At 38.7% G+C, this 15,632-nt stretch overlaps 1 protein-coding gene across 1 annotated transcript in view; it reads right to left on the bottom strand.

The window, feature by feature from the left end:
* The window catches only part of LOC146649373 (BMP/retinoic acid-inducible neural-specific protein 3-like), a 64,349-nt gene that overhangs the window by 20,587 nt on the left and 28,130 nt on the right, over positions 1 to 15,632 (bottom strand). The window contains exons 3-4 of the mRNA XM_085386408.1: positions 3,490 to 3,680; positions 832 to 1,022 (exon numbers count right to left, since the gene is read on the bottom strand). Coding sequence (XP_085242534.1) covers positions 832 to 1,022; positions 3,490 to 3,680 — 382 coding nt within the window. The remainder of the gene's footprint in view (positions 1 to 831; positions 1,023 to 3,489; positions 3,681 to 15,632) is intronic.

Here is a 15,632-nt window from a genome sequence, read left to right as displayed (position 1 = left end):
CGGCAGGTGGTTAAAATGACCCCCATGGTGGTTCCAGTGGGTTCTAGTGCTAAATGGCAACAGTATTCCCACCCACTTCTACCTGTGTTTTCATGAAAATGAACCTTGTAATGCAGAAGCAATACAAAGGAAGGTTTGTTGGACATAGTTTGATGTTTGCAATGAGAAAACAATCCTTGTCTGTCTGTCTGTCTGTCGTAGTATTAACACAAAAATTACTCAATTCACTGAACTGAATTCATATTTTTATACCCAAATTTGATATAAAAAATGAAATCATTCAACTGGTGATTTTTTTTTATCTGTTGAAAGTAAATAACTGTAATTTGACAGGTTTATCACAAAATGATGATGTACTTTAGTATTGTTTCTCATTGTTTGCAAAACTTGAAAATTCATGAATAACAACACTAATTGTAGTTTAGCATCAGAAATATTATTTTGATTAAAGAACTTACTCATGCTAATGGATGAACCATTACAGACACGAGAAATATTATTTTGGTAATTACCAAGTGTGTTATTTTAGTGCAGCTTTGGCATAAATCTTACATTGGGTGGGGCTCTAATACATTTTTAGGCACTATATATAAGAGGAGTCTGATTTAGCTCCAAGTATGCAGCAGAAGTGAAATAATGTTCCAAGTTGAGAAGGAGAGAGAGTGATCTACTGAGAGCACAAGTGTTCTAGCCTTAGATTATAGTATAACCATGTCAGTTTACTGTCATTGTGATTTGACTGATGGATAAAAACTGAACTAGATAGAAGCTTTAATAATGTGTAAAGTTAAATATGTCCCTATATAACTCATAACAAGCACACAAAGATACCTTGATTGCAGTGGAGGCGATCTGGATGTGGTGCAGCTTGCGCAGAGTGCTCTCCCTGTCGATGAAGTAGGAGGCAGCCAGCTGGTGCAGAGCTTCCAGAGTCACAGTGGAAGAGTTGCCCGAGTAATCGCTCACCTCTGCTTTCTTACTCAGTTTTCGCTTATCCACAAATATGGTTAAGGCCTCTTCTCCTGCAATTAAAAGATAATCAAATTTAATTGTTTTCAAATGGCGCTCGGAGTTTTAGAAAAGGGAATAGAGAGTTCACATTGCTTATTGAAATTAAGGCCCTTCAATTTTTTTTTTAGCATAAAGTCAGGGTCAGTAGCTCTGACCCTGACTTGTTTGGGTTTTTTTTTTAGTTGCTTTTCTTTATCGTGGAGCTCAGATCTTTTCACTTGCATTTTGTCATACCTGACCAAAGCTCATTATGCATGTTAATAGATTTTTTTTAATTAACTGAAAAAATAAAATTTCCCATAAAGTATTTTGAGGGATTTTTAGCCTTCATTAGGACAGGACAGGCTCGGTAGACAGAAAGAACACACATCCACCAGGTGAGCTAAACCAGCACCACTAAACAACCTAAAGTTGACATTATTTGAAATTTTGAAAAGGGGAAAATGTCAGCAGCATTTGAAGCATATAGAACTAGAATGTTATAGATGTTTTCCCGCATAATGTTACATAGGTGGTCTTTAAAAGACACTTAGAACATGAAATAAATAAATGCATTCTAGGATTCAACTTTTCCCAAAGGCATTTATTTCTAGTGTCACAATATTTTGCAGCAGAGCTTCAAAATGAGACCTTCCCCAAACCTCTCTGTTGCCTCTAATAACCTCTGTGTAAAGAACTCTGGACAAATATTATCAAAAACACCAAGAATAAATGATTGTTTGAATAAAATCCACCCAGTGCTGCCTTTCTTCAAGCGCATGTAAGCTAAAGCAAGCATGCCTGCAAATACAGATGAAGATCATGTGCAAGCTCTTCCACATATGTAGCTAAATGCATTAAGTGTCACTGAGGTCAACTACTTCATTCAAACTTTAGGAGCTGATCTTGTACCTCAGCTAATCCTTTCATGATTGCTTTATTAGCTAGCATTGATGCAAATGGTCTTTCAATTGATAGGGTACTTTAAAACCTGCTGAGAGATACATGCACCAAACTCCAGGTGGTTGTGAGCACAGCGACAGCAGGCGCCTCTGAAGCATAAAGACACTTGACCATAATTAGGATAAGTCACGTCACCCCGAATCAGACGGCACTGATCACTGCAATCAGGACTTCATAAGTCTAGGAGCTGTGATGCAGCACACTTGGAGCTCTGAGAGTTCCCAAGACACTGCACATCATATTTCTCATCATAATGCAGTGCTAATGCTTCAGGGCCATTTTCTGCCCACTGCCTTTCTTACTCAGCTGCTGAAGGGCAAGCTCTTAATATTGCAATCTATTTATTAATTTCATTAAGTCCATATGTTTCCGAACACAGAGGCTATCCATTCAGAACCACAGAGGCATATCACTGGCAAAGATCCAAGGCAAACTCCTCATTCTCCTCTCTTCATACCACTCAGTCCTGGCTGAGAGCCAGAGTGCAGGGCTGCATCAGCTCTGGTAGCTGGGAGGGTTGCATTTTATGCATCTACTCACAACAGCGACCTTTTCAAAGCCAGGAGTTGCGTCTAAAGTAATTGACATGTGTTGTTTTGTAAAAAGCAAATGTGCTTTTCAAGACTTGCCCGGGACTCTCCAGCATCTTAAATGACTTTTTTTTTTTTCGTCTCTTGAGTCAGAGAACTATTAGTGCTTATCCATTCATCAGCCGGTAGAAAATCAAAAGTACCGTGGCTGTGACTGGGAGTGGGAGTGGCAGGTTCACGATACACAGGCTTTTACATGTATTCATACATCTCTGGAGACCAATTTTCTGAGCTGCTAGTGGCATATAATTCCACTGTGATGTGTTTTTCGGTTACTCTGAGTGTATTGCATTATTATGTCCCGTCCATCTGTTTTCCATACAGACCACCTGGAAAACCAAATTTTAAAAGCTTTTACCACAAATTGCATACTTTATTTAACCCCAGATCACCTGAGTGAGAACTAGTTCCTTAAAGCACATTTCCCTGTTTATTCTAAGCTGTAATATATGGGCTAAGTAGTTCTACGCTGGAGTAGCAACATTGCTCTTTTATTTCTGTTAGTCATTTGCAGGTGCTGACCTGGGACCAAAGTCTTTTTGCATCATTCATTATTTAGCTCTGAAAGCATGTCAGAGATATGAAAATCAGGATCAGAGCTGTGAGTTGAGCAAAACTGCCTAGCTGAATATCTAAATAGGTAGTTACTGCTGATAAGATCTGCCAGCAACAGATTTCATAGAAGAACGCTTACCAAAAACTGTAATTTCATCTGTTAAATCTGTTTTGCTCCAGTGTGTCATTTTGACCCTTCAACTTCAATTTTATTTCTTATTTTGTCTGAAGTTCATGGCAAAAATGGAAATGTGCACATACACATAGTTTCAACAGTTCTTCCAAAGTGTGATCTAATCTAAAAACAGCAGCTACATGGTGGTCCTGAACTGCCCAAGGAAACAACAGTGAATCGTAAAACAATCGATAGAGGATGGTTAATAATTGTTACCTCCCAGGGTAGCTGACAACAGGAAGTGAGTCCCATACTTCCTGATCAGGCTGTCAGTGATCATCTGGGTGGTGGGCCTGCGGCCCAAGAGTCGGATGTTCCTGATGAACTCAGGAGTAAGAGGTAACGGAGACTCCAGAAAATCTCTCCTTTCCACCGCCAAGTTGTTCACCTTCCATCTTCCAAACTCCCTGGAAAATGAGAAGTGATTATTATTAATATCCACTAGATTAGGGTTTCTAAGTGATAAGAGAAAATAAGATTACCTGAAAACAAATGAAAACAAGATTTGCGCAACTTTAGACTTATAGCAAACAGCTTGTAGTTCTGAAGCAGACATGCTCACTGGTTCACACCGATTAACAGATGAAAATAATGTGCCAAGATATGCAGAAATGCACCAGCAAAGAAGAAGACAGCAGCTTAGCAAAGAGAAAGAAAAAAGCACATATAGAAGAGTATAGACAGATTATATTTTGTTGATTAACACTACATGTAAAAGTAATCTTCATTTAAAAGAAAAGTTCACGTGACTTTCAATCATTTATGCAGCTAAAATATGTCATAATCACTTATTACAGGTTCTTTAGTATTTTCTCTGTATTCTGGCCTTTTTACATAATGGCAAATTGAATTGCTTTGATTTGAACTGTTGCTACACTTAGCAATGTGATATATGGAAACTTCATGCTATAAAACTCCTTGAAAAGCCTTCAGTTGATCCAAAACGTCACAGCAACATTATAGAATAAACAATTAGGAGTGGAAAAACATGGCTTAAAGTAGTCATTATGGCATCACTTCTTCTAAGGTAAAAGAGTTGACCACGTTTGCATATTAGAGATACAGTGACATCATACAGATAGATCTTCTGCCTAAAACTGAGCTGAATAAATTACACGAAGAGACAGAAACAGCAAAGACAGAGAAATAGTGAAAGAAAGAGTAGTGCATTGCATTTACGTTATTATGTTGTGTGCTATGACAGTGTTCAAAACCTCTCGACCATGCTGACGCAGCCTGAATTAAGGTGCAGCTCAGAGAAAGAGTGAGAAACAAAAGAATGAATGAATTCACAAGAATTTCTTTAGAAATAACATCCAGAGAAAAATCTGCTATCAACTGAAACCACGACTGCCACATGGGATAAAAATGTGCTCCAACTACGCAGCTTCCAGTTGTTTTCTTTAATAACCCTATCATTACAGAGATATACATCAAAATGGACAAGGTACAAGGCAGTAAAAGAAACAATAATGGATGTTTTCTATATTGAAAAAGAAAACAAAGTGAGATGAGCCTAAAGAAAAGACTCTGAGCCTTTGTTACGTCTTCAGATTCTTCCTCTCTGTCATTTCCTTCAAATTATTTTCACGTCAAGTGTAGCTTATGTGATGCATTTACTGTACATTAATACTTGTTATTTACTAGAATATGTATGAACATATTCGTGTAGGATTGCACTTGACAGACGATAATAATTCAAGAAAGAAAAATGAATAATACTATAAAGCAGAACCATCTTACCACCTCTCTCCTCCATACAGCCTATATGCTGCAGAGACTTCATCGACTTCCATGTGAAAACACAGCAAGGACATCACGAGAGGAAAAATAGATACCGTATGTCAAAGACAGCACGATAAACTGAAGCGGAGTGAGACGCAACCAACTAAAGGATACAGATGTTCAATCAATAAAGACCAACCTTGCACCCTGCATGCATTTTCCAAGTATTTGTGTGCAACATTTGCCCGAGGCACAGCTCTTTGTACTGGGATTCCATTTGGCAGTGCTTTGACTTCACACAAAGTTATTCTGTTACCATAAAGTTCAAGGATGATAAATTTCCACATGAAGCGTCCTTCACACATAGTACTGTTTACGTTAGTTGCACTTACACACTTTTCTCAACAGAGTGAGCCTCAGTGAATCAAATGTAGCCTCTTGTGTGCTTTGTTTGTCTAGCATGTGGCAAAAAAGTACTGGCTGAGAACACTGTGTTGTGAGAAGAGAACTTCGCATGGTATCCTTCGTGTAAAAAGATCTCCTTGGAGTTTTGCTATAATGCATTTTAATTTTGCTACCCAATATATTTGTTTTGATTAAGAACCAAGTCATAACAAAACATAAAGTGATAATAATCATGCATTTTATTTTAGGCACCTTTCAAAGTACTCACGGTCACCTTGTATAGAAGTGTAAAAAGCAGTAAGAATAAAGAAATATATCAATCAAGTCACTAAAGCACATACAAATGCAGTATGTAAAATGTGTAATCCACTATTTCTTTTTTCCCCCCTCATCAACATGATGGCAACTGCCAAAACTGAAATACAAATGTCGGCTGCCAATATCAGTCTAACTGATAGCACAAAGTTTTTCTTATCAGTGTGGTTTTGACCCAAGACACTATTTACTGCTTTGAAAAAGCCTCACAAATGTGAAGTTAATCACCAAAGAAACCAAAGAGATAAAACTAAATAACTTCTGAGGCTCCTCACAGGCTTGTGCTCTGACATAAAAAGCCCAAAGCCTACAATACACAACATTCACGGCTCGTAAACTAAAGCATGGCACAGGAAATGACTGAAAAGCTGACTGCACACATGGGTGAACAACAAATAAAAAACTTTGCTTATACGCACTCATTCACCATATATTGACTCGGTCTTTTGATCAAAGTATCAATAGAAAAGTGTGTCTGCGGGTTCACGCTCTCAAACCTATAGGGTACTGTTGCAACATATGCTGTGTACCCACTGAGCTCAGGTGGAAGGTTTTTTATTTCAGTATCTCCAACAGGGAGAAAAAAGTCTGCTAACTTTGATAAAAGCACTGCTACTTGCAGACTTTCAGGCAAGGCTTCAAGTTGTACTCTGACCATTGCTACCCTGCTGTCATAACAAACAGGATAAGAGAACCCGTGGCCTAACTCCATGCGACTAAGGTAGCCGAAGATCAAAACACAGGGTCACTATACAGGAAAGAAGCGCTTAGAAGTGAGTGCTGAGCTCAGGGATTCCTAATCTGTATCGATGTTTAAAGGCCCAAAAGATATAACACGAGGGTGGCAACAGTTACTTCAACCAACTTCAGTATCTATGCTGGTGCTGCTCACATTAAATTTTCTGGGACTTCATGAAAATTATTATTATTTCTTTCCACCTACCAATCAGATTTTGTAAAATTTAGATGATAATCTTAGTTACCTTTCATTTTGTGTTGGGATTTTTTAAGAGAACTGCTTATAAAATCCACTGACAACTCAACAAGCTAAATGTTGAAAAAGGTGTTACTATAAAATCTATCCAACAATACCTGACAGCTGTTTTGTTAGCTGTTGTTGATTTGATTTTGCTGTTATGTTGTTCTTCTTTTATTGTGGAAACTGTCTAATCAGAGAGATTAAACTGCAGTGGATGCTCCTTCATTGTTTTCTTTAAAAGCAGTGGCAGTTGTGGGGTTAACATCAACAGCAACATGCATGACTTTTTGAATGAATTTACCAGTCGATCTACGTCCCTACCCTCACCTATAGTGACCGAAAGAACGAAATCGCGGATACCAGCGGCGGAAATGGGCTTCCTCCAAAGGGTGGCTGGCCTCTCCCTTAGAGATAGGGTGAGAAGTATGGCCATCCGGGAAGGGCTCAGAGTAGAGCCGCTGCTCCTTCACATCGAAAGGAGCCAGTTGAGATGGTCAAGGCATCTGACAAGGATACCTCCTGGGCGCCTCCTGGGTCAGGTGTTCTGGGCATGTCCCACCTGGAGGAGGCACCAGAGCAGACCCAGGACACGCTGAAGAGATTATATCTCTCGGCTGGCCTGGGAACGCCTTGGTGGTCCCCAAAACAAGCTGGAGGAGGCTGCTTAGGCTGCTGCAACTGTGACCCAGCCCCGGATAAGCGGAAGAAAATGGATGGATGGATGCTTTTTCTTGTTCAATTGCTGTCCACCCCACATTAATATATTTTTCCATAACTTCACAAAATCAATATTACTTTAATTTACTTTATCTTTTACTTTCTGTTTATGACAAACAAATCAGCTTCAGGAAGCAGAGCAGCATTTTGACATTTTCAATTTGAAGGCTTTTTAAAAAAAACAAAAACTTTTTTCTGTTACAGTTTTCCTGACAGTTAGATTAAGTATAAAACACAGATATTTAATTTATGATTGGACTTGTATTAATATTATCATGACATAGATAAAAAAAGAACAGATAAACATGAAAAAGACATCCCGCCTACAGAGAAATAACCTAGTTTGCCATTTTGCTAAATTAAGGCTGTTTCCTTTTTAAAGCCGTTCAATGTTTTTGATGTTTAAAAAAAATGTAAAACTTAGTTATTAAGCCAAGAACTGCTGAAGATAGATTTTTTTCGCTCTTTCCTTGCAAATCTACATTGCAATGAATTTCTAAAGAGACATTTATGAAGTCACAGACAGATATCACAGCTGTAATTATAACAGATAGACTATGATTACTTTGAAATTTCTCTTGGAGGGTACCAGAGTGTGGTGCCAATTTCTGCTTGGCGCTGCTCCCAATTTACTCACATAATCACGCTCATGTGAGAAGAAAGTAACGGGAAAAATGTTCTTCAAAAAAACCCTTCTGCCTGTTTTGGAGAGCACTCTATTCATTTAAAACTTTTTTATGATGGGTTACATCCTGATGCAGCGTGAGCATCAAAAGCACAAATGAGCCATGCAGAAATGAATGCGACTGTCCCGAGTGATGGATTATTTTTGTCAGACTTCACTGTGTGGCAGGAAATAACAAACATTTAGTAAATGTTTGTGAGCTGCATTGTCCAATCAGTCAAATGTTGCACTTTTCTGTCTTCTGAGTAAAAGCTTGACTGCTGTAATCAGAATGGGTTGAACAACCTTGGCTGCAGATGATGGATGGAGGGAGTGTGGCCTTTTGAAAGGGTATATATCACATTAAACCAGGAGTAATGAGGAAAGCTCCAACACACAGATGTTTAAATGATACAAAGAGTAAATCGCCAAGAACTCAGGCTGCTGCATACAAAAGTTAGAGCAAGCTGGTGACACAGATTATAAACAACTCATATCATTTTCCTTTTCTGTTATAGAACTATAAAGCGAGACTGATTCGCACAAAATTAAGCAGAAATTGAGGGCAGTGTGCGAAGTAAACATAATGATGTTAAATGGATATGTGGTACCAGTTGACCTTTTTGCTGACACTGTAGTATTCAGACAAAGGCTTTGACTAATCTCTTGCTCAGATATATCTAGTGTAGCTATTAATCTTCACCTCATTTCATGCCGTACAAATAAATGACCTCTTCAAATGGGACACTATGTCTCTTGAGTTCCACTTTGCAGTGTGAAAGCACTACTTCAAAGCCACAGCACGTTCTGTGGGACCAAAAAAAAGAGAAATAGAAAGGGGGGAGGCGGGGGGAGTTACAGGTACAGGAAGAGTATTCGAAAATCCCCCGCTGTTATTCGTTTCTTCAGTTATCGTTGACTGTGATAAGCTAGGCCTGTCTTATCTTAAACCCCCAATAGGCCAAATGGTTCATCCTGCAGGGAAAGGATAAAATGAAATGGGTTTCACTACAGAGTTGATTTTAGGGGCTGCAGTCCTCTCTACACCCAGCTAAGTCATTATTATTATCAATTTCATTTCTTCTTTTTGCAGGGGTACATCAGTTTCATCAGTTTCAACTCTCTTAACACCATTACTGCCAAGTTGTTGATTTTTTTTTCCTCCTTTCAAACGCCAAAAGGTCCTGTTTCAGCTGGACCATCTCTGCATTCTGATGTTCGTATGGATACCGTAGATCTTCAGTGATATGGCGATGAAACATTGTCCGGTTGTAGATGATATTGTTAGCTGCTGTGGAAAGGCTGTGAGTTAAGTGTTGCTTTAATTTTTTTCTCATTGTCATTCCTTTAGTGCCATCATGACTTTGACGTTTACAGTTTCGAGTGAAATATCTCTGTGACTTACAGCTGGCTTGTCAGATATTTTATTCAGATTGCTTGGTTCCAGCCGCAGTTTGTTTTAGGCTAATTTGCAATGAACACACAGCACTGTGGCACTTGACATGCGTTACACCTGCTAAATAGAAACGTAGGTTATTAGCATCAGCGCTGACATTACCATTTAGCTCAAAGCAGTGTGAGAACAGCACAGCCTCACCCAACCATTGCAGTCACAGCATCAGACTATAAGTCCTGTTGAAATAAATTCACCCTGATTGTGTTGCTATGTCACATTAAAGTTATGTTTTCTTGGATGCATTTAAAAAATTATAGAAGATAGTGAAGAGCCACAGTATGTTCTAATGTATTGATACAATAATCACAATACAACACTGTCTCACCTGTTTCTCTTTTGAATATTGGAAACTGTCCTCTATCATGTCAGGAGCTTTCACCACTAAGTGTTTTTGACCATTGTGCTACATTCCTTTGTGCTCGTCTGTTGCCTCGATAGCCTTAGTATGGTTAACAAAATGGACAGTGAGTCTGTCAGAAGATCACTGGCAGTAATCTGAATGTTCCTGACCATCGTTTTAGGGTAAAAGCCACTAAGATAACTTTATACAAGCCGCTACTGCCTTTGCACATGATATTTCTTTTACTTTAATCAGCATGCAGGATATGCATGCCTACAGTTAACCAATACTTGAGATCTTTTGTCCCTTCAGCTATTAGCTGTTTAAACTAGAAGAATCATTATTACTCTGCCTTCATATGAATATTATTCTCTCTTTTATCTCCACTGAGTGGGTAAGTGGAATAATTAAAGTGTGTTTTTTCTCAGGGCATGTGTACATTTCTGTTTTTGTTGATATTTTCTTTTTTTTGTTGTCTTTGTGTGAGGATATTTGATGAGGCAATCCAAAATGATATTTTGAGTTCATAAACATTCAGTCTACTCTGAAGTCCTGGATAAATATAAAGGACTCAACAACTGATGCACTTTTACTAAACTAAAATACTTCCATGTGTTGTTAATTTTGTACTGCTCAACTACAAATTAGAGGGATGATTGCACTCCAACTTCTAAACCACCCCAGACTTAAAAAGAACACAAAAATGTCAAATATCAGCTACACAAAACTGCAGTTCAGTAACATCCCTACCAGGTCTTACAATTAGGTAAATACAACCTGAGACGAACAGCCTAACATGACATATCACACCATGTCATTACTTCACACACAAAAAAAAAAAACCCTAAGCCAAAATCCAGAAGCATTGTGTGAAGCTTAATATACCCCATCATTTAATAGTTTATAGAGGCACCTTCAGCAGCAATAGGTCTAGTAATAATAACTAATAACTGCAATAATGTTCCCATATGAATTTATCAGTTTCTCACAGTAGTGTGGAGTAATTTTGGGCCACTCATCTTTCAGTGTTAGGTTCTTTGAGGTGTGCAAGCATTCATTTATGCACAGCTCTCTTAAGAAACAGCCACAGCATTTCAATCAGTTTCAGGTCTTTACTTTGACCATTGCAGCACCTTGAATATTTTCTTTTTCGGTCATTCTATTGTAGGTTTGCTTTTTTTTTGACCAAGCTTTAGCTTTTAGAGAGTTGACCTTGTATTACATTAGACTACTGAATATTTTGGTTTACACTGTTGCCCCAATGACTGAAAGGTGCCAAGATCATGTGGTGTTTGGTTTTTGTCAAATGTTATACTGTGCATTTTAGCAAAACAGCTCCACTTTTGTCTCATCTTTTCGGAGGACATTGTTCTAGAAGCCTTGTGGTTTGTTAACAACTTAACATAAGCTGTGCTGCCAGTAAGAAGAGGCTTTTTAGTAAGAAGAGGCTTTCTCCTGCAACCCTTCCAAACAAGCCATACTTGTTCAGTCTTGTTCTAATATCACTGTCATAAACATGCTAACTGAGGTCTGCAGAGTCTGAGCTGTAGCTCTTGGGTTTTTGCAGTTTCTCTCAGCATTATAAAGTCTGACCTTGGGGTGAATTTGTTAGAATGTTCACTTCTGGGAAGATTGCCAACTGTTTTGAAAGTTTTCCACTTCTGGATAATCTTCCTCTCTATAGAATAATGGACTTCCAACTGTTTGAAAATGATCCTATATCCCTCGCCTTGATGGCCGGCGACAATTGCTTTTGTCTGTGGCATTGAGCTAACAAACACCTGAATACTCCAGACCAGGAAGCTGCCGAAAGGACCAGACTGTTTTTATTGTCCTGAAACATAAACCTTTAGGATTTAAGAAAGGTGGGCTTTTTTCATGAGTGTAAGTGGTTTTACAACCTTTAATCAGCATAATCAATTCAATCAATTCACAGTTAAATTGTAATTTTATTGAAATCTTAAAACACAAAAAATAACCGCATGGATTTTCTAGACGCAAGAGGTTCAGAGTAAGGCCAAATGCATGTCAGCACTCCTACCTTCACCCTGGTGAATTTGGCAGCTTTCCTCTTGGCAGTGTTCGCCATGAACAGGTGGCTAAGGCAGAAGGCCCACATTGTGTTTGCATTGGAAGCAGTGGGGATGCTCTCCAGTGAATCCCCAAAGCAAACAATCACACACACTTGCACACCCACAAAAACACAAAGCCTCTTTCATTTCCTTTGCAGAACTTGTTAAAAAATCTTTCAAATTCAATCAGTAAGAAAAGTGGGAAATTGAGTAGAGGCATAACGTGGTGTGAATTCATTACTCCATCACTGCTGAGCCAGCTCAAACACTGTAACTCGAGCCACCGATTCTGGTAATTCATCTTCTCCTGTCATTGAGCATTTATTAGGATTTAGCAGAAATCTGAACTACACATGTGGAAGAGCAGACCAGAAAATAATATTGTCACTTTCAATCACCTCTGCCCAGCAGTCGGCGCTAAGCAGCGTGTCTTTCAACTAAAAAAGGACTGTCAAAAATTATCACTGGCAACAAACACAAGCGAAAGCCACATTTACTTACGAATGTAGCACGATGGTGAAAAACACTTACTGGTGAAAGCTTCTCACATGATAGAGGACAGTTTCCAATATTCAAAAGAGAAACAGGTGAGACAGTGTTGTATTGTGATTAATGTATCAATACATTAGAAGATACTGTGGCTCTTCACTATCTTCTATAATTTTTTAAATGCATCCAAGAAAACATAACTTTAATGTGACATAGCAACACAATCAGGGTGAATTTATTTCAACAGGACTTATAGTCTGATGCTGTGACTGCAATGGTTGGGTGAGGCTGTGCTGTTCTCACACTGCTTTGAGCTAAATGGTAAGCCAGCTGTAAGTCACAGAGATATTTCACTCGAAACTGTAAACGTCAAAGTCATGATGGCACTAAAGGAATGACAATGACAATGAGAAAAAGAATTAAAGCAAATGAGCCTGTATTTTGTCCATTTACAGTGGGATCATTGTCTCTTTAATACTTTTACGATTTCTACTGATTTATATAATTGTGAAATGTTTTTTATTTCACTTCCAAAACAACCAAGTGCCAAGAGAGCAACACTTTTTCCAAGACAATCAAAGGGAAGAGTCTTTAAAGGCCTACTATTTATTATGGTTCTTTTACCAGATTATTTACCTCATGGGAGAACTTGGAGTTGTCAAAACCTCTAAGGGGATTTCAGGAGAGGAGATAAGACAGAGAACATCAGTTAGAATGTAGCAGTGGGATGTTGAGAAGCAGCGCTGAGGGAGTTTGCTCTAAAACACTCACCTCAACCCTCTTCAGAGCACCTGCAGTCTCCCTTGTGGTTTAGGAACTCTGCTGTTGTTCATTGTAGCTGAAGTGCCTCTTATATCAAACCGTAAGCCGCTTTGTTGTGATCAAGTTGAACACAAAGAATGGGTGCATCATAAGTACTCTGGCATGTTGAATAAATAAATTAGGAATAATTAGAAGAATCCCATTGTTTTAGTCTACTATTCGTTAATATACAGTGGCGCTCAAAGACACATTGATGCTATCTGTGCTCTAATTAATTCCACTGAAAACTGTTGTGGTAGTTTAATTATGTGTCCTTAATTTAAAGTGTGAAGCAATTATGTGTTGTTGGTGACTTCAATATCTATGTTGACAGCAGCTTTAGGAGTGGTAGACTAAATTGACTTCAGCATGTTGAAAGACTGGAGTTTATTTTTAAAGGTTTGATCTTATCTTTTAACATGTCACATTTACATGTTTCAGATTGCCTACTTTTTTATTAGACAAAGATACCCATAATAACCAAAAATGAAATTTTTAAATGATGATTCACTTATTACAGAAAAGAAAAAAAGCTTTCTAAATCTGTCTGAGCCTATATGAACAACAAAGGTTAATTTTGCATTAGCCAAAAATGTCTTGATGATCCATGAGACATTTGGGAAAATTGTCTGTGGATTGATCACTCAAGAGTTGAGGTTTTTGGAAGGTTTGAGTCCTGTTACATCTAATCTCTGATATAAAACAAAAACACATAAACACACACATACATATAAAGAGAGAGCAGCAGACAGAAAGACAGACGAAAGAGAGGGAAGGTGATCCGGACTGGGATTGAGTTGGAGTTGCCAGATGGCAGAATAGGAGACAAACAGGAAAGTACCTGATATCCCACAGGCCAATGGGAACCATGATAAAGACACAAGAAGGTCAGCCAGCAAAACACCTCTAAAAAGGTAAGCCATCTCAACAATAAGAATAAGATCCAAGCCATCAATACATACACCCTACACTGCAAAAACTCAAAATCTTACCCAGTATATTTGTCTTATTTCTAGTCAGAATTATCTCATTACACTTAAAATAAGACAGTGAGCTACAGGGCAACATTTCAGTAAACTAAAGGAACTTGTTTCAAGACAGTGAATCTTAAAACTAGAGATTTTTCACTTGTTCCACTGGCAGATTTTTTTTTACTTAATACGAGGTATTTTAGCTTGAAATAAGTGAAAAAAATCTGCCAGTGGAACAAGTGAAAAATCTCTAATTTTCTCTAGTTTCAAGATTCACTGTCTTGAAACAAATTCCTTTAGCTTACTGAAATGTTGCCCTGTAGCTGACTGTGTCTTATTTTAAGTGTAATGAGATCATTTTGACTAGAAATAAGACAAATATACTTGGTAAGATTTTGATGTTTTGCAGTGTACCAGTCATCGGATACCTTGTTGGAATAACAAGCAGGCCACAGAAAGTCCAGGACCCTGAGGCTCTATGAGCAACAGAAAGAGGGAGTGCAAGGTTTAGTGAGTGTCAGCGTGACAATCAACAATCCGAAAAAATAGATCAGGAAGATGCCCCCTACCCTGAGATGAGCTGCTTCAAGAATGCCCAAGCTAGCTGAAGACAGACTGAGTGACCGATGCACCTGGGATGTACGATCAACAAATAGAGGAAGGGGCTGACATCAAGAAATCTTGCCAGTGGCTAGAAAAGGCCCACTTAAATGACAGCAGAGAGGCTCTGATTGTGGCAGCACAGAAACAGACCCATAGAGTCATAAGTCTATCACAGCTGAAATATGAGAAAGTTGATGTCTTAGAAGCAGGAAAACTGGGCAATCATACGAATTTGGGCAACTTTGACAAAAGCAAAAGCATGATGGCCAGACGACTGGCTCAGAGATTCTCCAAAATGGCAGCTCTTGTGGTGCATGCCTGGTCTGCAGTGGTCAGTATCTATCAAACGTGATCCAAAGAAGGAACAGTGACCAGTGACGGGGTCACGGGCGACCAAGGCTTATTAATGCACATGGGGAGTGTCACAGATGACCATTACCTTCATCAGCAACTCAGTGGGAAAGGAGAGGAGCTGTAGACCAACTCCAAGTCAGTGATCACCAAGTGCAAAAAAGATCAAAGTGATGCACTGTTCCCACTGCTGTTCTGCATAGGCCTTAATCCTCTAAACCAGCTCATCACAAAGAGTGGATATAATTACAAGTGGAATGATGATCAGCCACCACCTGCACATTGGAGACATCAAGTTAAGTCAAGAGTGACTAAAAAAATTTACTCACTGATCCACATCACCAGGATCCACAGCAAGGGAATCGGGATGTGTTGGAGTGAATAAATGTAGTTGAATGAAAAAAGAAAGGAATAACCCACACTGAAGGGGGACAAATGCTAGAAAATGAGGATGCAGGAAGGTCACCCAGC

This window comes from Rhamphochromis longiceps, linkage group LG17 (genome assembly GCF_057381845.1).
Source record: "Rhamphochromis longiceps isolate RC_006_pf linkage group LG17, R_longiceps_female_GT1.1, whole genome shotgun sequence".
NCBI classification, from domain to species: Eukaryota; Metazoa; Chordata; class Actinopteri; order Cichliformes; family Cichlidae; genus Rhamphochromis; species Rhamphochromis longiceps.
The sequence above is the reverse complement of the archived record's forward strand: the minus strand, read 5'-3'. Positions and strand labels throughout refer to the sequence as shown.